The sequence below is a fragment of the Sciurus vulgaris genome (genome assembly GCF_902686455.1).
Source record: "Sciurus vulgaris genome assembly, chromosome: 16".
Taxonomy (NCBI): Eukaryota; Metazoa; Chordata; class Mammalia; order Rodentia; family Sciuridae; genus Sciurus; species Sciurus vulgaris.
In genome coordinates this window covers 11,880,284-11,902,249 of record NC_136477.1, presented here as the reverse complement: position 1 = coordinate 11,902,249, position 21,966 = coordinate 11,880,284, and the positions used below count along the sequence as shown (strand labels likewise).

General features: G+C 53.1%; 1 protein-coding gene across 2 annotated transcripts; it reads right to left on the bottom strand.

Annotated features, from left to right (window-relative positions):
- Positions 1 to 53: 53 nt before the first annotated feature.
- NACC1 (nucleus accumbens associated 1) lies at positions 54 to 21,864 on the bottom strand. 2 transcript variants are annotated; one of them, XM_079116223.1, is made up of 7 exons: positions 21,689 to 21,864; positions 21,014 to 21,151; positions 5,022 to 5,921; positions 4,764 to 4,937; positions 3,783 to 3,888; positions 3,588 to 3,685; positions 54 to 2,897 (listed from the first exon to the last, which is right to left on the bottom strand). In XM_079116223.1, the coding sequence occupies exons 2-7, from the start codon at positions 21,096 to 21,098 to the stop codon at positions 2,638 to 2,640; spliced, it is 1,623 nt and encodes a 540-aa protein (XP_078972349.1). In that variant the 5' UTR covers positions 21,099 to 21,151; positions 21,689 to 21,864; the 3' UTR covers positions 54 to 2,637. The 2 variants fall into 2 exon arrangements, with proteins under 2 accessions (XP_078972349.1, XP_078972350.1); XM_079116224.1 differs by lacking the exons at positions 21,014 to 21,151; positions 21,689 to 21,864 and adding an exon at positions 20,693 to 20,901.
- Positions 21,865 to 21,966: the final 102 nt, after the last annotated feature.

Sequence of the window (21,966 nt, the reverse complement as noted above, 5' to 3'; positions counted from 1 at the left end):
TGGCGCTGTGGTGGAGGCTGGCGCCCCTGCGAGTGAGCAGCACGCTGCAGGTCTGTTACAAAGGCGTTCAGTTTATTCTCCTCAGCATCGCTGACATTCTCGGGGTTCACATTTCCCAGCGCCGCTCCTCTCCTTACAGTAGTTAATGTGCAATCTCACTTAGGGCCGGGGAGGGGCGGGGCTAGGCCCAGGGCAGGGAGGGCGTTGGCACTTCACGCGGGACAGGGTGGGCAGGCCCGTGCCCTGTCCCCTGTGAAAGAGGCGTGGGTGGACGGCCAGTGGAGTTGGGGGAGGGCCCTACTTTTTCTTTTCTGGTAGGTGGATGATTCTCCACTCTTATTTCTTCCTGGCTGCCCAGGGTTGGGGGACCATGCAGCTCAGGGCAGGGGAGGGGAGGAGGGAAAGCAGCTGGCCGCCAGGGCAGGGAGATGCAGGGGTGGCTCCTGGGGTAAGGCACAACCCTGTCTTTGGCTCTCCTAGTGAGGAGTTTCCTCCCCTGCACCCCCTGCCCAGACCCCTCTTCCCACCCTAACCCCTGGATGCCCCCACAGTCCCGGGAGCCAGGAGCACCTCCTGGGGTCCCTGAAACAAGTGGGCCCTGCCACCCAACCCAGTGCTGTGGGGCTCAGAGAGGGGGGTGGGTTGGGAGAAGACCCTAGTCCCAGAGAGCTGCCCCCTCACTAAGGCCTAGAAGGAGGGGAGCTCCTGCTTCCTTTGTGGGGGTCTGACTGGAGTCCCCACCTGCCCCTCACCTTGGCTGGGCCCAGCTGCTTGCCAAGTGACCAGGATATTGTGCTTTGGGATCAACGCTGGGATGGGGTGTCAGGCCAAGGGAAGGGAGGGGAGTGGGGGTGCAACTAAGGTGCTTGTGCTTTAGCTGGGGGTGTCAACTCCCCCCACACACTTGGGCCACCAGAGGCTAAGGTGCTGGGGACGGGCCAGGAAAGCAGTGTCGGGACCCCAGCCAGACCTGACACATCTGACAACCCCCATTCCTGCAACAAGCAGCTGTCTGGAGGGACCCCCTATAGGCTAGGAGGGGGTGCTGCTGGGTTGGGGTGAAGGTCTCCAAATCAGATTCCAAGGGCCCAATCCTGGCTGGCCCCACCTGACCTCCTGCAATCCCCTGCCTATGGAGAGAGGTGGCCAGGAGCCAGGGGCAGGCAGGAGCTGGGGAGGGAGAGGAGGGGAGAACAGGGCAAAGAAAGCAAGCCGAGATGGCGAAATGACGTGTGTCTGTGCTGGGGACCCTGGGTTCACATGTAATGCTCAAAAAAACCAAAACACTAACTCTAGGCAGAGTAAAAAGAGGAATGGTGAGAGAATTCCACAAACAGTTGCTAACAATGGATGTGGGCCTCGCCCTGCCTGCCCTGCCCAGCCTGGCCCGGCCCGGCCCCGCAGCCAGGCTGGCCACCCAGCCAAGGCCTGGGACACCCTTCAGTTATAGCCTGGGTGGGGAGTGAGGGGGAAGCTGGTTGGACCCACAGGAGCCCAGGTGATGGCCGAGACCAGGGCCCCACCACGGAACCACATCCACACTCCATGCACCCACACATCCAGCCTGCCCCCAGCACCCCCATCCTGCCTTCTACAGCCCCCCAGGGAATGAGGGGACCTCAGACACAGTCCCGTTGGTTTGAAAAATAAAAGGAAATCTTATACTTCAATATTTCATTCGCTAAAAAAATGTTTTAAAAAGTATGTACAGGAGGTGGGGCTGGGAGCCCTGCTGTGGGGCAGGGTGGGGGGCGTGGGGGAGTGGGCAGTAGCCCCCCAGCCTGCTCCCCTGGGTTCTAACCCTGGTCTTACCGCCTCTCATGTCTTCACTAGTTTTTGAAAGCAAACCTACACACACGCACACATGCACACCCACACGCTCTGCAAGCCCCGGAGAGCTGTCTCATCCTCTGAGACAGTCCCGCTGCCCCCAAGAGCCCCCCTCACTTAGGACCAGCCTCTCTCAGGCCCAGGGGACTGGCAGGGGCAATAGAGACTGAACACAGGGTGGTGGGGGGGAGCACTGGGAGAGGCTCTGGGCCCGCCACAGGCCCCCGCCCTTAGTTCAGTCTTGGAATTTCTGAGCCTTCTCGGGCCTGTTTCCTCAGCTGTAAAGTGGACAGTCCCGCTAGGCCTCGCCTATCCCAGCCCCCAGGTGCAGGGACAGACGAGGGAGACAGGAAGGCGCTTTTGGAGACTTGGAAGCACTGGGAGGTGGTAAGAGGGGTCCTGAGAACCCCCAGGGCCCCCTGGAGTCCCAAGGGGCTGCAGTGAGGGGCCAAGGCTGAGAAATGCTTCCACCAGGTGGCCCAGAGCCTGGGGAAGGGACCTTGCAGTCTGCCTGGCCTGGTGAGCAGGGAATGACTACTAAGGGTCAGGAAGGGGAACCAGAGCGCCCCGCTGCATGAGTGTGTTAAAGAAGGCAACAGGCCCTGGCACCCCCGCCCCATCCTCTCCCGGCCCAGCCTGGCTCGCATCGGGGGAAGGGGATGGGACAGGGAGGCAGAGGGGCTGGGAGCATGCAGCACCCCCCGAGGGTCCTGGGGAGGGACAGACAGTAGCTCGTGACCAAGATGGTGGGCAGGTGTGTGACAGGAAGGGGGAGTGTGACAGCCCCTTGGGGAGGGTCCCACGGGGTTACTGGAGGACCTCGGCTGAGGGGCCGGCCTCGCCATCGTGGCTGGCTGTCTCAAAGCCGTGTTCCATGCTCATCATGTCCGGCTCCATCTTGCCTGTGTCGCTGATGAAGGTGGTGTAGGCGTCGCCCTCTGCCAGCATCGGCTTGGCCTTGGGCATCCAGCTCTTGCGCACCACCCGGCGGGCATTGGTGCACATGTCAGCTGCAATGGCGTTCATCTCACTCTCCTTGAAGTTAGGGGCAAAGTTCTGGCAGTAGTCTGCAGGCAGAGCAGGCAGCTCAGGCCCAGTGCGGCCCTGGGCCCACAAGACCTGCCTCTTGCTGCTTGGCTTTCACAAATCCCCATGGGGAGACCACTGACCAAGCCCCTTGGTGGCCTGACTGAGTTTGGCCACGAGGAATGTGGGTAGATCAAAGAGAACAGCTCCGTGCACCTGAACCACTGGCACCATTTCCCTGAATTCAGAAACCAGGAGGTTTTACGTGGAAACCTCAACTCCTCCTAACAACAGGCTGGCAGGTCTGGTGGCTGCCCCTTTGGGGATTTGCTTGGCTGTTTAAACCTTCCCTTGCCTGCTCCAGGTTTGAGACCCTCCTGCCTGACACAGACCCCCTGGCCTCCCTTTTAGCACTACCCAGCTGTGAAGAAACCACTACAGTTACAGTCCTCTTCCCAAAAAGCATAGATTGAGTCTCAAAATCTTCGTTTTTTCTTGGTACTGGGGATTGAACCTGTTCCTATTTATTTAGCGACAGGGTCTCAATTGCTGAAGCTGGTCTTGAACTTGCAACCTTCCTGCTAGAATTACAAGCATATGCCACCACACCCAGCCCAGAATCCTTCCCAAAACAAACCGCACCCATTCATCAGGACCAACCCTGGATAAAAATACACCTGCCTCAAGTCTGCCTCAGGCCCCACCCTGCATCCAGAAGGTTGGACACTCACACTTGACGGCGTGGAGAACACGACTGTCCAGTGGTTTGCGTCTGGGATCATTGGTGGAGGAACGGATGCCGGTACCACAGCTGTTGGCCAGAGTGTTCCTGGGCAGGGTGGGGGATGGAGGGCATCAGTGCTCCTAGTGGTGACAGGGTGTGAGGACACCCACTCCCCACCCTAGGGCTCTGGGAAGGGCCTCACCGGTCAAAGAAGGAGGCCAGGAGCCGTCGCAGCAGGACCTTGTGCCGCGTGCCTGCACTGACGTGGCAGTTCATGAGCTGTGCCCTTGTGATGTACACATTGGTGCCTGGTGGGGGAAGCAGAGGTAGACCCATGGTGCTCCCACTACGGACCCTCAACACGGCCTGGGCCTGAGCCCTTCTCAAGCACCGCCTGCTACCAGGTCCCTTCCCTGCTGGGCTCCGGGTCCCACCAACTGGCCCCAGACCCCAGTGTAGTCAGATGAGGTTCCTTGGACTATTTCTGCTTTGTCAGTGCTCAGGGAAGGACAGAAACAGTAGAGGCGCCACCCCTGGGGACCTGCTACCTGCTGAGCCTGGCAGCAAGTCTGGTACGACACCTGTGTGTGGCTGGTGTTCTGACCATTCCCAGGCAACGGCAGCAGTGAGCCCAGAAGGCAGCTCACCTAACCCCTACGTGTGCACCAGCTCCAGAGCCCGACACCTCGGAGCCCACCTGCGCCTCTCAGTTCATGTCATCTTCATTTTCTGTGAGTGATATCAGACACTGAACCCAGGTGCCTTACCACTGAGCTACGCCCAGACCCACTCCCCACTCCAGCTTTTTACACTTGGAGACAGGGTTTTGCTAAACTGCCTAGGCTGGCCTTGAACTTGGATCCTCCTGCTTAGTCTCCTGAGTAGTGGGTATTGAAGGCTGTGCCACCAACCTACACACTCACTGATGCTTGTGTGTTCTGCAGTACTGGGGACTGAACGCAGGGCCTTGCACACGCCAGGAGAGCACTCCACCAAGGAGCTACAGTCCAGCTCTCAGCTGGTCTAGTCTCATCCCCGGTCTTGCCAGGGTGGACCATTACCAACATCACAGTCCAGATGGGGACACTGAAGGGCCAAGGGTGTCAGCTGCCCCAGAATACCAGCCCCTAACCAACAGGGAGCAGAGCGGGGGCAGCTAGGGAGAGAGTGGAGGCCAGCACACCTGTCACCAGCTCCAGCTTCTCTGAGGGGTCACCCTCATCGTAGAGCTTGGGGTGGCAACGGTTGCCGATCTGGTTGATGAGCTCAGCTGGGAGAGATGCCAGGTCTTGCCGTACCCGGATGCGACTGCGGGACTCTGGGGCCACCTGTTCGGGGAGGGCCTCCACCTTCTCGGCTGTGGGGAGAGAGCAGAGTGTACCTGTGCCTGTGTGCACCTGAGTGCGTGGGGGGCGGGGTCCCAAGCAGGGCGGGGTCTCACCTGCCTGCCCGACATTCATCATGCTGTACATGGTGTACATGTTGCAGATCTGTCGGTACTGCTCGTCGGTGCCCTCCTCAGCTGCGTCCTCCTCCTCGTCCTCCTCGTTGTGGTAGGAGCCTGGGCTGTCACTGGTGTAGGCGCTGGAGGTGCCGGGGCTTGTCCGCTCTGAGGTACTGGGCCCGCTCATCACACCCCCTGCTGCCACCGCTGCCGCCACCACCGGGGCCGGCTGGGGCGTCCGGTTGGTGGCCAGGTCTGGCGTAGAGAACTTGGCCATCTTGCGACTGCCGTTGCCACCACTGCTGCCTCCGGCCTCCTTCTGGCTGCTGTCCCACAGCCTCTTGGCCACAGGTGTGCACTGCACAGAGTCCGACTCTTGCTGCTCCGTTTTGACCCGAGACACAAGGGGCAGTGGTGTGCTGCAGGCTGGCCAGCCTGATGTCTGCGCCACAGGGCTCTGGGGCTCAGATGACGGGGCCTCCTCAGCGTGCAGGCCCTGGGAGTCACAGCTCGGGGAGCTCACCTTGAGAAAGAACTCAGTGCCCTTCTCCATGATTTCCTGGATCTGCAGGAAGCCGGCTGTGTATATGAGCAGGAACTGGTCACCCATGTTCATGCTCAGCCGACCTGTGTAGCAGAAGGTGAGGATCTGCTGGAAGGACTGGGGCTGCACGGCCGCTGGCAGCTCTACCACGGCACTCCGGCTACTGTTGAACAGGTCCCGGAAGTAGGAGCTGCTGGCGGCCAACACAGCCCGGTGGGCCTTGAAGGCGTGGCCCTTGACCACCACCGACACATCACAGTATAGGCCCTGTAGCCGCTGTTCATTGAGGCACTCGAGGATGCTGTTGCCGAAGTTTGGGATCTCCATCTGCAGGGTCTGGGCCATGGCGGCAGCTGCAGAGACGGGGAGACACAGCGATAGGGTCAGGCAGCAAAATCCAGTGCTGGGTGGACCTGGTTGCATGGACCTTGCCTGCTAGAGGAAGATGTGCAAAAAAGCCTAGATATCCACACAGTGGAATCAAACAGATCCCTCCTACCCGGACACTGACCTGCCTTTTGATATATTGTTATCCCTTGGTAGCTGGTAGGGCACTGGCTCCAGGAACCCTGGTAAATATCGAAATCTACTAATTCTCAAGTCCTTTACATCAATGGTAGAGTATTTGCATAGAACCTACACAATCTTCCTGTAGACTTTACTTACTTACTTACCAGGGCGTTATGGATTAAACCCAGGGCTTGTGCATGCTAGGTAAGTACTCCACACTAAGCTACAACCCTAGTCCTTTTATTTCAACTTTCTTGGGGTGCAGAGATTGAACCCAGGGTCTAAGGAAGGCAAAATAGGCATTCTACCACTTATTCATGCCCCCAAATTCCCACACACTTTAGATGGCTTATAATACCTGATATAATGTAAATGCATATAAATATATTGATTTGGGAATAATGACAAGAAAAGTGTGTACATATTTAATAGATACAATATTTTTCCTGGAATTTTTTTTTCTGTGTGTGGTGGTATTGGGGATTAAACCCAGGAGCTTTATGCATGTCAGCCAGTCTTTTGACACTGTGATATCCACAGCCCTTCTTATTTATTATTTGTGGTGCTGGGGACTGAACCCAGAAGTGCTCTACCATTGAGCTAAACCCCGGGCCCTTTTAATTTTTTTGAGTTGGGGTCTTACTAAGTTGCTTAGGCTGACCTCCAACTTGGGATCCTGCCTCAGCCTCCTGAGTTGCTGGGATCACGAGCCCGTGCCACATGCCTGGCTTCTGAATATTTTTGATCCTTAAAATATTTAATTTTTAAAATCTATTCAATCTACAGTTGGTTGAATCTGAGATTGCCAAGCTCACAGATACTGATAGCCAACTGTACTGTCAAATCGGCAAAGCCATGCTGTGACCAGGATGGCTATGGTCTGTCCCCTGCAGATAGGAGGCCACTGGCATATTTATCCACATGTACTTGAATATTCAATGAGTTTACCTAAGTGCTTAGAAGGGTGATGGCCAGAAGTGCAAATGTTCACTAGCTACGCCTGCATATGGCATCTTTGGGCACTGACAGGTAAATGCCAGGAGTCAAATTCACAAGTGTCAGCTTTGCCAAGCACAGGATTCTCAAGCACTCTGAATGGTCAGTCCCCAAATTATACATACATACATACATAAATAAATAAACGAATAAATATTTATGTAGTGTAATACCACTAATCACAAGGGAAATGCAAATCCAAACCCCAGTGAGACGCCATCTCAAACCCACAAGGCTGGCTGGAATGAAACAGAGACAGAGAGCTGAAGGTGACGCTCCGTGGCAGACCACATGCTTAGCATGCACAAGGCCTGGGTTCCCCCTCCAGCACCAAAACAAAGACAGATAGTAAGTGTTGTTAAGGATGAGAAATCAGAACCCCCCTGAATACTGCTGGTAGGAATGTGAAATGGGGCAGTCACTTTGGAAAATGGTCTAGAAGTTCCTCAAATAAACACAGAATTACTATATAAATCACCAAGTCCACACCTAGGAATTATGCATAACAGAAACGAACAGATATCCACATAAACTTGTATACAAACATTCACGGCAGGATCACTGACAATAGCCAAAAGATGCTGGGCACCGTGGCACACCTGTAATCCCAGTGACTCGTGAGGTTGAGACAGGAGGGTCACAAGTTGGAGGCCAGCCTATGCAACTTAGCAAGACCCTGTCTCAAAAAATAAAAAGGGCTGGGGACTTAGATGGTGTTAATGCCCAGTCCAAAACAAAATAAAACAACATACTCAAAAATCAAAAGATGGAAACTAAAATGCCTATCAACTAATGAATAGATTAAAAAAAAATTAAAAATGTGGCACGGGCTGGGGTGTAGCTTAAAGGTAGCATGCTCCCTCAGCACACACACAACCCATGGGTGCACCTCCAGCACTGTAAAACAAACCAGTACATCCCACAATGGAATAGGACTTGGTCATAAAAGGGAAAAATTCTGGCACATGACACAACAAGGATAACCCCAGAAAACACTGAAGAAGCCAAAGGACCACAGGTTGTATGATTCCACTTACATAAAACATCTGGACTAGGCAAATCCAGTGAGACAGAAAGCAGATTGGTGGTTTGTTTTCAGGGAGAGAATGAAGTTTTCAGGCACTGCTGAGGGCAAAGAGTTGTAGGGTTTATTTATTTATTTTTTAAATATTTTTTTAGTTGTTGATGGACCTTCATTTTATTGCTGGGAATCGAACCCAGAGCCTCACACATGCCAGGCAAGAGCTCCACCACTGAGTAATAACCCCAGCCCATTTTAAAATATATATATATATATATATATATTTTTAATTTACTTATTTATTTTTATGGTGCTGGGATTGAACCCAGGGACTTGTGCTTGTAAGACAAGCACTCTACCAACTGAGCTATCTCCCCAGCCCCCAGGGTTTACTCTTAACATACTGAAAAACCATCTCTGGGCACAGTGCTGCCCGCCTGTAATCCCAGCAACTCAAGAGGATAAGACGGGAAGAGCACAAGTTTGAGGCCAGCCTCAGCACCTCAGAAAGGCCCTAAGCAACTTAGCGAGAACATGTCTCAAAATAAAAAGGGTTGATGATGTAGCTCAGTGGAGCAGTACCCCTCAATTCAATTCCCAGCACTGGCGGGGGAAAGTCAAATTTAACCAGGGTGATAGTTGCAAAACTGAATATATATATATATATATATATATATATATATATATATAAAAAATATATATATATATATATATATTTTTTTTTTTTTTTTTTTTTTTGGGTGCTGGGGATCGAACCCAGGGTCTTGTGCTTACAAGGCAAGCACTCTACCGACTGAGCTATCTCCCCAGCCCCAAAACTGAATATATTAAAAACTACTGACTTAGTGAAACCCTCAGCAGTTAGTAAGACACTGCCTCAAAATAAAAAAATAGTAAAAAGGACACGGAACGTAGCTTAGTGATAAAATACCCCTGGGTTCAATCATCAGTATCAAAAAAAAAAAAACACCAAAAAACAAAAAACCAGTACACTTTAAATGAGTGTACTGCATGGTACATCTCAATAAAGCTGCTTTTAAAAAAAAAAAGCAGCAATGTAGAGCATTTGCCTAGCGTGTCTGTGGTCCTGGGCTACCATTCCCAGCACCGCAAAGGGAAAAAGAAAAGAAAAGGGAGGGGAGGGGAGAGGAGAGGAGAGGAGGGGAAGGGAGGGGAGGGGAGGGGAAGGGAGGGGAGGGGAGGGGAGAGGAGAGGAAAGAAGGAAGAGAGAAAGAAACAGCAACTGCAACTGGTATCCTATGGGCAGAATTAGGGAATGAGATTTGCAAAGTAGACTTTTTGGGTTTTGTATTTTGAACCTGCTCAGCATATTGCTCATTTGCAGAGATAAGTACTATGTCTTAAAGAAGAAATGGGAATCGATGCTGCTCAGGGAACCCACCCCCCTATTCTGGGCTCCGATTTGGGGAAGGGGACAGAGCATCTCTCAATGTGTGAACTTCTGTATCAGAGCCTGTACTACCTCTTCCAGGGGAACTAAGTGAGAAGATAGTCTATGTCTCTTACTTGGGGCTGATCCTCAAAGAGCTCTGAAGGAAGGTAAGTGTGGGTTGATAAAGTGACCCCAGTGACAGAAGGGAGTCCTCTGCAATTCTATAGGGTCTGTAGAGGGAGGTGGTCCTAAGTGGATAGGGTGCAGGTAAGAAGGCTTCTGTGGGTAAGAGAGGCCTGAGCAGACTGGGATAAAGAGGAGGAAGGCAGACAGAAGGTGGCGAAGGCCCTAAGCAGGAATTCAGTCCCCGTTCTTCTTTCCTCCCAGCTTTCATATTCCATCTGGTCGATTCTGCAAGGGCTGCTGTGAGGAAGAGAAGCAGCTTGTGACCAAGACTCGGAAGTGCGCGCTGCAGCCACTGTGCCAGAGCTGACCTGCTCCTGGGACCACGGGCTCCAAATATCTGCCTTCTCTGTCTGAAAACCAAGGCCCATAAAGCCAGCTCAGTTCTGCAAACTCAACCTGACTGAGCTGCTATTAGGTGCTCGTTCCTCTAGCAGACCAGGAGGCAGATGCAGGCCCTGCCCTTCCCCTGGCCTACATGAGGTCCTGACCTATAAATGAAAACTTACATAATACAACGTGAACATTGTATACATAGTTGCTACACTATATTGTTTAGGAAATGGGGACAGGAAAAAAGGATGAATGTATTCATTAGAGACAAAACTGGTTTCCCTATTTTTTTTTCTTTAATTTTTAGTGCCAAGGATGGAACCTAGGGCCTTACGCATGCTAGGCAAGTACTACACCACCGAACTACAGTCCAGCCTCTCCAGTACTTTTTGAGGTTTGGTGCGTCCGAGGATGCAGAACCTGCAGGTATAGAGGGACAATTGAACAGTTATTCCTCAAAGGAGGATGTCAGCTTCCTAAGGGCAGGTGTCCTGGCTGGTTTTGTTCAAGATCAGTTCTTTAGAACAGAGTTAGATGCTCAACGAGCATCCGTGAATGTTAAAAGAATACCGCACAGATGCCAGGCATGGTGACACACACCAGGAATCCCAGCTACTGAGGCAGGAGGATCACAAATCCAAGGACAGCCTGGGTAACTTAGCAAGACCTTGTCTCAAAAAATAAAGAAAAAAGAAAAAGAGGCGGTGGTGGAGTGCTTGCCCAGCCTGCCTGAAGCCATGGATCTCATGCCCAGCACCAGAAGAATAAAAAAATAAAATAAAAGCAGCAGCACACAGAAAGCACCAAGGTAGGAATAAATGACTGGAGTTTGGGATGTGGCAACTGGCAGAGAGGGCCCAGCAGGGTCCCACTAACTCTGCTCAGTGTGCCACGTGCTGCTGCACACTCTCCACTCGCTTCACGGCTCACAGCAGCTGCTGAAGTGGACATCAGACCTGCCATGCTTTAGAGGTGGGGTACACAGTATGGCCCTACCACTCCCCAGGAATAGGCACAGGATAAGCTGCATGGCGAGCCTTGCCAAGTGCCTAGCACAAGCATAGTATGCGGGGATCAGTAGGCAATGTAGGCTTTGAATTTCTGGAGTAAAGGAAGCAATTGACATGGCAGAAGGGCTGAGGGAATCCTGGTCCCTCCCCCAGAAAAGCCAACTCATGACCCCAGCTTTAGGGCCCAGCACCCAGGACTTAGGAGCCTTTGACCAGTAAATCAGGGGTTGGTGGTGCAAGAGTAATTAATTCACACAGTTGAGCCAATCAGCTCACAGGAATCCTCCCTGCTCCATGTAACCTGGGTCAGGGAGCTATAGACATGTGGCCTTGCTGCCCCAGCATCAAGTGCAGATGGTCACTACCAACAGGAAGGACGGGGGCAAAGAGAGGCTGCAGAGAGCCCTGGGACTGAAGTGAAAGGCCACCAGAGACCCAGACATGGGCCCTGTGAGCTTTCACTCACACTGGGTTCCCAGGAGAAACAGGCCTCAGCAGCTGGAACCTGGCCATATCACTTGCTGGGTGGAGCAGTAGCAGCATAGTCAGGGAATAAGGCCTCTAAACCTGCCAGTGATTCTGTCCCCAGAGTCGAGCCCCCAGAGCAGCTAGCAGGGAAGGATGACTATTTTTCTCCTGGCCACAGGAGGAAAGGTGCTTTTCCACACAGCACCTACACCTTTCTCCCCTCACCCACCGTGGGTCAGGCCCACTGTGCCCCCACCTGGGTGCCCCTCTCCATCCTCAGTCAACACTGTGAGAGTTCTCCAGGCTGCAGGATCTGGCCCCCAACTCCCCCACAGGGTACTTGCCTTAGAGAATACAAACTCCCCCAGGCAAAATACAGTATCAGAATCATCTGTCCTCAAAATCTGCTTATCAGGTTACCACAGGAACAGAAGGGCAGGAGGCCACAGAGCAGCACCCAACCCCACACAAGGTGGAAGGGCCATCTCGACATCTCCCAACTGGACCCAAGGGCACAGAAAGGCATGCAGTTTCCATGACCTTCTGTTAGTCACTTAACAAATATTTGACAAGTCCCTGATGGGGCAGGAAGTACTTGGGAGCCCAGGTCCCTGCTTCTGAAGCTCAAGTCCAGCAGACGTGCCCATTCACCCAGGGTCGTACATATCAGCACAGTATCAGATGGAGGTTCTGACCTTACCCACAAGAGGTGACACCACGATCTGGAGGGACAGTGGTAGGCTGGGAGCACTGGTGCTTGTAGAAATGTCACTTCTGGAGGATCATGCTGTCTCAGGGCTTTGTTATGGGCTGAACTGTGTCATGTCAAATTCACATGGTAAAGTTCTAATCCTCAGTGTGCCTATCTTTCAGGGTGGGATTCTTTTATTTTATGAAGGCTGACACTGGGGATTGACCCCAGGGACACACTACCACTGAGCTATGTCCCCAGTCCTCTTCATTTTGTGACAGGGTCTTGCCAGCCTCCAACTGTGCTCCTCTGATGCTTCTGCCTCCGACTCACCAGTCACTGAGGTTACAGGCACCTGCCATTGCACCAGGTCTTGTTTTTTAGATTTTGGTGCTGGGGTTGGAACCCATAGCCTTATGCACGCTGGACAAGGGCTCTACCTGTGAACTACATCTTTGGTCCCAGAGGTGGGGTCTTTAGAAGGTAATTAAGCTTTGATGGAAGCAAAGCCTGCTGCCATATGCAAACCAGGAGAGCCTTCACCAGAACCTGGCTACGGCAGCACCCAGAACTGTAAGAAAATGTCTGTTGGCTAACCAGGCTCAAAACACTACATAGGCATACCTATTCCAGCGGGAGCCTCTGGCCGCACATCCCCTGGGGCCAGACTCACTGCTCCCACCCACACCGCAGCTGAGCTCCAGTGCTCCCTTCACCTGCCTTGATCAGGACAAGATCTTTGGTTTTGCTCCAGACTCCTTCAAAACCACTTTGTACCACCACCTTGACACCACCAAGTAGCACTGCTGGGTCCTGACGGTGATTAGCTGGGGGCCCTCAAGGTCTGGCCTTGCCTGCGCTTAGGCCTCCTAGAATGCTGTCTCCAAGATGGCCAGGGCTCTTCACACCTTCCCTGGTCACACTAAGCACATCCCAACACCAACCCCGTAGGGTGCTGTCCCACCTGAGCTTCCCTCACAAGCACTCTTCCCATGACCTGGCGCACGATGGCTTCCATTTGCTATGCCAGTTCTGCAGGGGTACGGAGTCGCCTACATGGTTCACCTGTGTGCCCCCTGCCCCCAGGACGCACAGTGCGTGCTAAATAGTCATCTGGGGAATGAATGATCATGTCCATCACTTCCAATCTAACTCCCTTTTCTGTTCCACTCAGTGAGTCTTTAATAGAAGGCGGGTACAAGGCATTAACTCAGCCAAGCACCAGTGCTCTCTTCTGAGGGCACACACTGGGTGGCCTACAGACAGAGTCCCACTTAGGGCCGGTGTCACCAACTTTCATGTTGCTGACCACTACTCACACTGCTATTGAATCACACCGTGGAAGGAGGCTGACAGGAGGATTCCTGAAAATAGAAACCGCTGGCTCTTTGGGAAGAGCTCCAGAATTCCCCAGCCAGCAAGGCAGGGGTAATAGACTCAAGCCTCCTGAGGACTGTCGAACACAGACAGATGTGTCCAGATGAGTTTCAAAGAAAGCTGTGAGATGCTACTGGCAGGTATTATGGTTTGAATGTTTATGTCCCTCTGAAATTCCCCGGGCCGCGGAGGGGTAGCTCAGTGGTAGAGCACTTGCTTAGCATGTATGCATAAGGATTTGGGTCCCATCCCTAGCACCACAAAAAATAAAAATAAATTCTTATATTTAAACATATTGCCAATGCAGTAGTATTAAGAGGTGGGCCTTTGGGAAGTAATTCCTAAGGGCTCCACCCTCAGGATTGAGGTCTTTATAAAAGAGGCGGGAGGAGTTTGTTTACCCCTTCCACTATGTCAGGACCCACAGCAGTCTGTGAGGAACAGGCTTCTTCACCAGACATTTAACTCGTAGGTGCCTTGGTCTTGGACTTTCCAGTCTCCAGAAATAAGCAATGCATTTCTGTTAGGGTTAAAGTGCAGCTCACTTGCCTGACTCCCCAGACCACAATAAAAACAAGTAAAACAAACAAACGAACCTTCTGTTGTTTATAAATTACCCAGTGTAAGGCATTTTGTTATATAGCAGCCTAAATAGACTAAGGCAACATGTAAAACAGTTAAGGGAAACTATCAACTCCAAGTTTAACGAGGAGGAGGAAAGGCCCTGGAAAGTACCACAATCCTTTATCCAGCTCAGCAGGAGGTAGCTGGATCCTGGCCCAGAGTCACTCAGACCCTCTCTGTCAGGGTTGAACACAAAGCTAGCCTAGGCTAACACGTTGCTAGTGAAGGAAAATGTGGTATCTGACTACTCGGATCCTACTGTTTACATCTGCATAAGTACATGCGCATTTAATTCATTCTTTTTTCTTTTTGGTACCAGGGATTGAATCCAGGGGCACTTAACCCCTGAGCCACATCCCCAGCCCTTTTTCATATTTTATTTAGAGTTGCTTAGGGCCTTAGTAAGTTGCAGAGACTGGCTTTGAGCTAGAGGTCCTCCTCCTGCCTTAGCTTCCCCAGCCACTGGGATTCCAGGTGTCCGTGCATGCACCACCATGCCGAGCATTCATTTTCTTTTTCCTTGATAGGCTGTCGTTAAATCACCCTTGGCAGGTAACAGGATTAGTAACTAATTTCAGCTCATGCTGTGCTGGGCCTACCATGCACCAGTGCCCAGCAAAGGCTCAGACAAGGTTTACTCACTTCTTTTGACAGTTCCTGAGGAAGCAACGAGTTTTCCCATCATTTTATGGATAAGAACAAGGCCCAGAGAGGTGAACAGAAGCCTACACCACACAGTTCTTGAAGGACAGACCCAGGTCTGGAGCCTGACTCTTCTGAAAATCAGGCAATGCTGTGAGACAACTGGGACTAGCCCATTTCACAGATGGGATTACTGCCTGGAGAACCTCACCTCAGCATCTCAGAAGCCTTCCAAGGGTCAGATTGGCACGGTGCTCCTTCTGCTCCCTAGGAAGGCCTTCTTCCCTTCCTTAGCTATTCTTCAGTTCTTCCACGCTCCAGGAAGAGCAGTCTCCACCTGCTGTCTCTCCCTCCTACTTGCTCCTCACACCCCTCCGCAATCCAAGTGGACTTGATGCAGTAGCTCCAGCTCCTTAGAAAGCCAGCAGCAGACCCCATACCATGTACTGCCCAAACTCTGACCATAAGCCACTCTGAACTACAACCCATTCCCAGAGTGCATTTAGACCTAAAGACAGTGTGGCAAGAACGAAGAGCAAGTGCAAATGCCCTGAGACGATGCTGGTACATTAATGTGCAGCTGGTAGGGCTGGAGGGAGGGTGCTTCAACTAGGGTTGGGGCTTAAAGAGATGTGCTGGAGACCAAGCAGGGCCTTGGCAAGGAAGAATTTGAGTCTGTGTGTGTTTTACTGGGGATTGAACTCAGGGCCTCAGGCATGCTAGGCAAGTACCTTTCCACTGAGCCACAACCCTGGCCCTGTCTTTTTTTTTTTTTTTTTTCCCCTTCTTCAGTGCTAAGGATTAAACCTAGGGACACCCTACTGCTCAGCTACATCTCCAGTCTTAACATTTTGCAACAGGGTTTCCCTAAATTGCTCAAGCTGGCCTTGAACTTGTGATTCTCCTGCCTCAGTCTTTCGGACTGCTGGGATTACAGGCATACACCACCACACCCAGCAAAAGAATTTAAATCTTCCTATGCCTACCTGTAGACTCAGGAGGCTAAGACACAAGAACCACAAGTTGGAGGCCAGCCTCAGCAACTGCAATTTAGCAAAATCCTGTCTTAAAATAAATAAAGCCTGGGGATACAGCTCAGTGGTTAAGTGCCCTTGGAATCTGTGGGGGACTGGTTTTAGGACCCCTGAAGATTCCAAAATCATGTTCAAGTCCGTTATATAAGATGGCATATATTTGTATAGAGTCTACACACATCCTCATCTAAACTTTAAATCATCTCTAGAGAAGTTATAATACTTAATACAACATAAATGCTGCATGAAGTTGTTAAAACTGTATTTTTTAGGGAATAATGACAACAAAAGTCTACATATGTTCAGTACAGATGCAATTTTCCCCCCAGATATTTTTGTTCTGCTGTTGGTTGAAACTGCAAATGAGAGCCTATTGCATTTTACTTGCTCAAATCCTTCATAAAGCTTCTTACTCACAATTATGCTCCGTGACATTTATCTATAATACTGCTGGCCTAACATCAGTCTCCCTGACTACAAAATGGGCTAACAGAAGCAGCCACCCAAGAGGGTGTTTCAAGGATTAAACAACTGAAGAACATGGACAGACTGGTGCTCAACTCATTGTCAGCGCCAAGTAATGCCAGCTGTAGTTAGTCATATCCCCTGGGTCCATCCCTTTAGGCTCTTCCCAGACTGTAAGCTCCCTGAAAGTAGGAGACATGTTCTGCCTGTTTCCCAGAACCTTGTGCTATTTCATGGGGTTACCAGGCATTACCCCCTGAGGGTCCACCAGTGCCTTCCCAGCATCAACCAATCACACCGCATACACACCCCTCGCGTAATCCTCCTTATAACAGTTTCTCCTGACCATTCCACTACTGCCATTTGCACCAGATCATTCTCAGTGGTGGGGCTGGCCCTATATGTTGTCCCCGGCCTCTAACCAGTAGCACCCCCACCCATGACAACCAAAAATGTCTCCAGACATTTTCTAAGTGTCACTGGACAGGGCAGGATCATTCCTGGATGAGAATCCCCACAGGACAGGTATGACTGCTTGTCCCCACTTATTAGATGAGGAAACAGAGACTCAGAAGTCAAGACCTCTAGCCAGGGTCTCATGGATAAGCAAGGTGGTACTAGTCATGAAATCTGCCTCTCTCCAGTATACTGTTCCCTCACCTTACCTACTGTTGGCTCCATTCAGAAAACACCATTAACGCAAAAGAAGGCCCCACAGGAGAGATGGGAGAGTGCACAGGCGATGACAACCACACTGAGCATAACCTCTTGACACATCGTCTCTGCAGACTCACCCCGTCCTCATCCCAACCTGACACACAGGTCCATATAGCCTCATGGCCTCCGCAGTTCACCAGCTTTCACTCCCACGGGCTTTGGAAAGAGGGGACTCGGACAATCGGCAGGGGCACCCAATTGAAAGAAGGGCTTGAGTGCCTCAGTTTCCTTGTCCATCAACTGGTGATGACAACACACAGGTCCCGCTAGTCATGGGCTCCTGGGAGTTTAAACATGGAAAAGTGCTCAGAGAAAAACAGGAGGTGACAAAGGGCAGGGAGGACCCAAGAGAGGGAACAGAGAGACATGAATACCACCTGTTTTTGAGTCATCACCTCAAGCCCAGCTCAGGTGTCTTGTCTGGGCTCAGCAGGCTCCCATTCTCCATCAAAGGCTCTGGCAAAAATGAACTCCAGGGTCAGACCTCTTGGAGTCAGTTCCCAAACTCAACCTCTGGGCTGACCCTCTGGTGGATCCTGTATGACTAACCATAACGAGATCCCCTGAAGCCTACCTCAAGAACATGCTGGGGTTCCCCGCTGCCCAGCCAGGGAGCCAGATTGAGAAAAACCCTGGATGCAGGCAAGGGGTCTGAACTTTCATCTGGGGGCGATGGAGAGGGCCTTTCTTTCCTTTGGATGGCACTAGGGATCTTTATCTCCACAGTAGGGTCATCCTCACTCCCTTCCCTCATGAAGACAAAATGTTTCAAGCACTTAGCAGGAGCCTGGCACATACTCAATAAAAGCTTTGAGTGTGCTGTCCTCTTGGCCTAGAACACCCCCCTCCCTCCGCCCCAGCTAATTTCTTATTATTCAGATCACAGCTCTCCCGGAAGCCTTCCCTGACCACCCAACTGAAATCTCCCGCCCCCACAAGGCTCGTTACTCCTTTGCCTTGTTATACCATCTTCATAAATAGAGCAATCTAGAATTCTCTTCACCATTTCCTTGTCTGAGGTCAGTCTCTTTCACTAGAGGTTGCCAGAGATCTGAGCTGCTTCCTCGGCCCCAGCAGAGCACCAGCATACAGCAGTGACGTCACACTCCTCTTGAGCCGGCTGCCTGTTGCCCTCATCCCCTGTTTGTGTACCCCAAGTTCTCACTGAAAAGCCAGCACCTTCTTCTCTTGCTGCAGTCGTGGCCCCTGCCCGACCCCTTCCTTTTCCATCTTCCACATATCCGGGCCAGCTCCCACCAGTCTCTGTCCCCGTTTCAGCTGTGACTAGGTGGTACCCACCCCTGTCCTTGGTACACCGACCAGGTGAAACCCAGGAGGATCCAGTCTGTGCCGCAGCAACTCCAGGCCCAACCAGGCAGGAAATAAGGTCTCTTCGTACATTTAATCCCCAAAGACATGGTGGCAGCAGCATGGGGTGGACATAACAAATGAAAAGGGCCAAGGTCCTGAGACAACACTGATGCCAACTACCACAGACGCCTGCGGGGCTGGAGGAAGGGTGGTCCTTCCTAGAGATGGGCTTGTAGAGGTGTGTGTTCAGACTCAAACGACAAGGGCATGGCAGAAAAGGGTGAAGGGAGCAAACAGCAAAGTTCTCTCGTGCGGCAGCTGGCCCAGCTCCTGCAGCTCCCAGACTAAGGCCAGTCAGAGAGGGGAGAAGGGCAGGGCCCAGACTGCTACTGGTGGGGTATTCTGGGAACTGCAGGGAGATCCGAGGGGTGGATGAGGGAGACAAACTTTCATTAAACTCAGGAGAACCGGATGATACCACTTGACCTAGCAGTTTGTGGCTCCTGCCTCAGGTGCTCTGGATCCCAAATCAAAGTCCCCAGGACACCCTGGTAACAGCCTTGCAATTAGTCTAAAAGAAAGAGCTGAGCAGTCTGATGAGGAACCAGAGTAGGAAAAAAAAAAACAGCCCAGGCAAGCAAAGCCAAATCCAGCTCCAGAGCCAGTAACAACCCATCCTCAGAACCCCTTCCCCCACAGGCCCGCAGCTCATGACCCCTGACCTCTTGGCTCTCAGAAGGGGAATGGGGAGAGGATGTGATCAGGTCTCTAAGAAAGAAGTTTCTACTGTTTCAGCCTTTTGGGACACCAGGGACTATTTAGTCTGTCTGCAAGGAAACAGAGCAGTCCCTGGAGATGGGAAGCAGGTAAGGTTTGGAACCTGGAACTAGAAAGAGTAGGGAGTTATTCCACTCACACTCCTGGAACGGACTATGGGACTGGACTGAGGGGCAGTCAATCCCAAATGGGGCATCTAGTCACGTGACCTGTGAGGCACCACACCCCCCAGCTTCCTCCTCTGGACCACAGAAAATGCCTAAGAGAACCCTGTGGTGGTGAGCAATCCATGAGCTCATCCCACCAGCAAGCTCAGCACAGGGCCTGGTCCAGCAGGGCGCCTGGAAGGCAGAGAGACCTGGAACCTGCAGCCCCCAAAGCCTGGGCTGCGGTGTAGGTGCCTAACTAATCCCTGAGCCTCTGCCATAACCTCACTTTACTTCGGCAAGAGCCTCCCAGACAAGCCAACAGGGCTGCACACCTTCACCTAATGCTTCACCTCCAGGAGGGGCACACGGAATTCACGCCCAGAGAACCAGAACCTCCACATCCATGCCTATGACTGTCGGGTCCTGTTCCCTAGGCTTGAGCCCTCAGGCTCCAGCCCCCAAAGTGGACCAAGAACCTGGGACCAGGAGGCTGCCGCCCCGCCGGGCGTTCGGGTGGGGGTGGGCGAGGGCCACCCATGTGGTAAACAAGATGCCTGAGCTAGGTGTTCCAGACCATGTCCGGAGCTGCCCACACAGACGCCCACCGCCGCCCGCTCCTGGAGCAGCTGGCAGAGGTTTCAGGGATGGGGTGTGGGAAAGAGGAAAGCCCGGGTCTGACCCTGAGCGACCCCTGAGGGGCGTGGGGTGCATCTGGGCTCACCCCTCCGGTCACACTAGTTTTTCCTGCCCGGCCCCCACAGCCCCAGCAGCCTAACTCAAAGCGCAGCCTCCCGGCTCCCCAAGCTGCTGCCGCCGTCCCTTCACTTCCCCGATCGGCCCTCGGATCTGGGCGCCCCCCGATCCCTGACCTCAAGTGACCCCCGGCCCCGTCTCCGGGAGTGTGCGATCCGCCCCCACCCGCCATGCCCCACGTCCCGGCCCCTCGGCGGCCGGCCCCGGCCTGTAACTCGACCCGCCACCTCCGCGGCGCCCGCAGTACCTGAGGCGGCCCCTCCCGCCCGCTCCGGGCCGTTTCTCCCCGCCGCGCCGCGCCGCGCTCCCTCCTCCCCCAGCGGCCGGCCCGAGCCCGGCGCCTCCCCTCCCCCTCCGGCCTCCCCGGCGCCTCCCCGCCTCTCCTCCGCGAGCCCTCCAACTTCCTGGGCCCCGCCGCGCCGGGTGCGGGGGGTCTGGGCCCAGGCCCGCGGCCCCCCAGGCCCCAAGTCCCGGCCCGGAGCCGGACGCTGTAGGCCGCCCGTGGTGGCCGGGTCTCCTCGCAGTCGCCGGTCCGGGCACAGTGCGGGCTGCGGGCCCGGTTCCCCCTCTGTCCGAGAACACCTCCCCGGCCTCCCGTTTCCGGCCTCGGCCACCCTCGGCCGCCCCGGCAGGAGGAGGCCAGAACTGGGCCTGGGGCGGGCCACCTCACCTGCGCCGTGGCCGCGCTCCGGGGGCTCCCGGCGGGCTCCGCAGCGGCAGCTGGGGCCGGGCCTGGGCCCGGGGCGCGCCCCCCTGCGCCGGGGCCTCGGCCTCCGCCTCCGCGGCCTCCGCGGCCTCCGCCTCAGCAGCAGCGGTAGCCGCGGCGGCCATTCATTGTGGGCCAGGCCGCCCCAGCCGAGCGCCGAGCGAGCGCAAGCAGCGCCGCCGCCGCAGCCGGGCCGGTGAAACGGCCTCGGCCCCGCCTTTGCACCGCCCCCAGGCCCCGCCCCCTAGACGAGGCCAGTCGAGCCCCGAGCTTGCCCCTTCTTACCGGCTTCTACTCCTTCTGCCCCCTCCGGGTCCTCGCCCGTACCTCGGTTCTGCAGAGTAACTAATTCGAATCCCGATCCCGCCATCTTCTAGTCCCACGACCTTGGGGAAAGTCACTGACTTTCCGAACTTTCGTCTCCTGTAAAATGAAAATAATGAGCGCTATTGTGCCAGGCACTGTTTGGGGCTCTTTTTGTTGTTGTTAATTAGCTAGTTGCAGAGATAGGAGGAAACTTGCTCAAGATCACACAGCGAGGAAGTGATGGCGTGTGCCAAGATTTGAATGGAGGCTCTAGAAGCAACAATAAGAGCTAAGACTTTTAAGATGCTTACGAGATGCCTGCTTCCGTTAGCATTTTGCCTGTATTAACTCAATTTCCACAACCCATAATAAAAACTAAAACGTTATGCCCGTTTTATGAATGGGGAAACTTAAGCAGAGTTAAGAACGGTCAGTAAGGTAAGACTTCCAGTCTGGCTTCCAGCCAGGCAGCAGGGTCCGCTACTCTCAAGCTTTTCGGCACCAGTTAGAACCTATAGATGATTTATTATGTGTGAGTGGCTGCTTTGCACCCTTTCCAAGAATTCTGTCGTTTTACCTTTGCTTTTACTTGGAAGCCAAGATTCTGACTTAACAGGTAAGGGAAGTGAGGACCCGAGAGTTTAAGTAACCTACTCAAGAGTATGTGATAAGGCTGAAATTGAAACTCAGTAAATCCGATTACAGAGCCTGAATTATTCCTGCAGGGTGCTCTGAAATAATGTGCATACAGAACCCAGCACACAGGAGGCGATCAATAGGTGTTGAGTTTCTGTTTACTGCTCCCTTTCCGAACCACAATATCTTCTTTGGTTAAAGAGATGTGACGCGTCTCCTTCCAGAGGAGCTTTTGTGTTTAAGGCTACCGGTACAGAGCCTTCAGCGCACTTCCTTCTCGCGATGAATTTTGATCC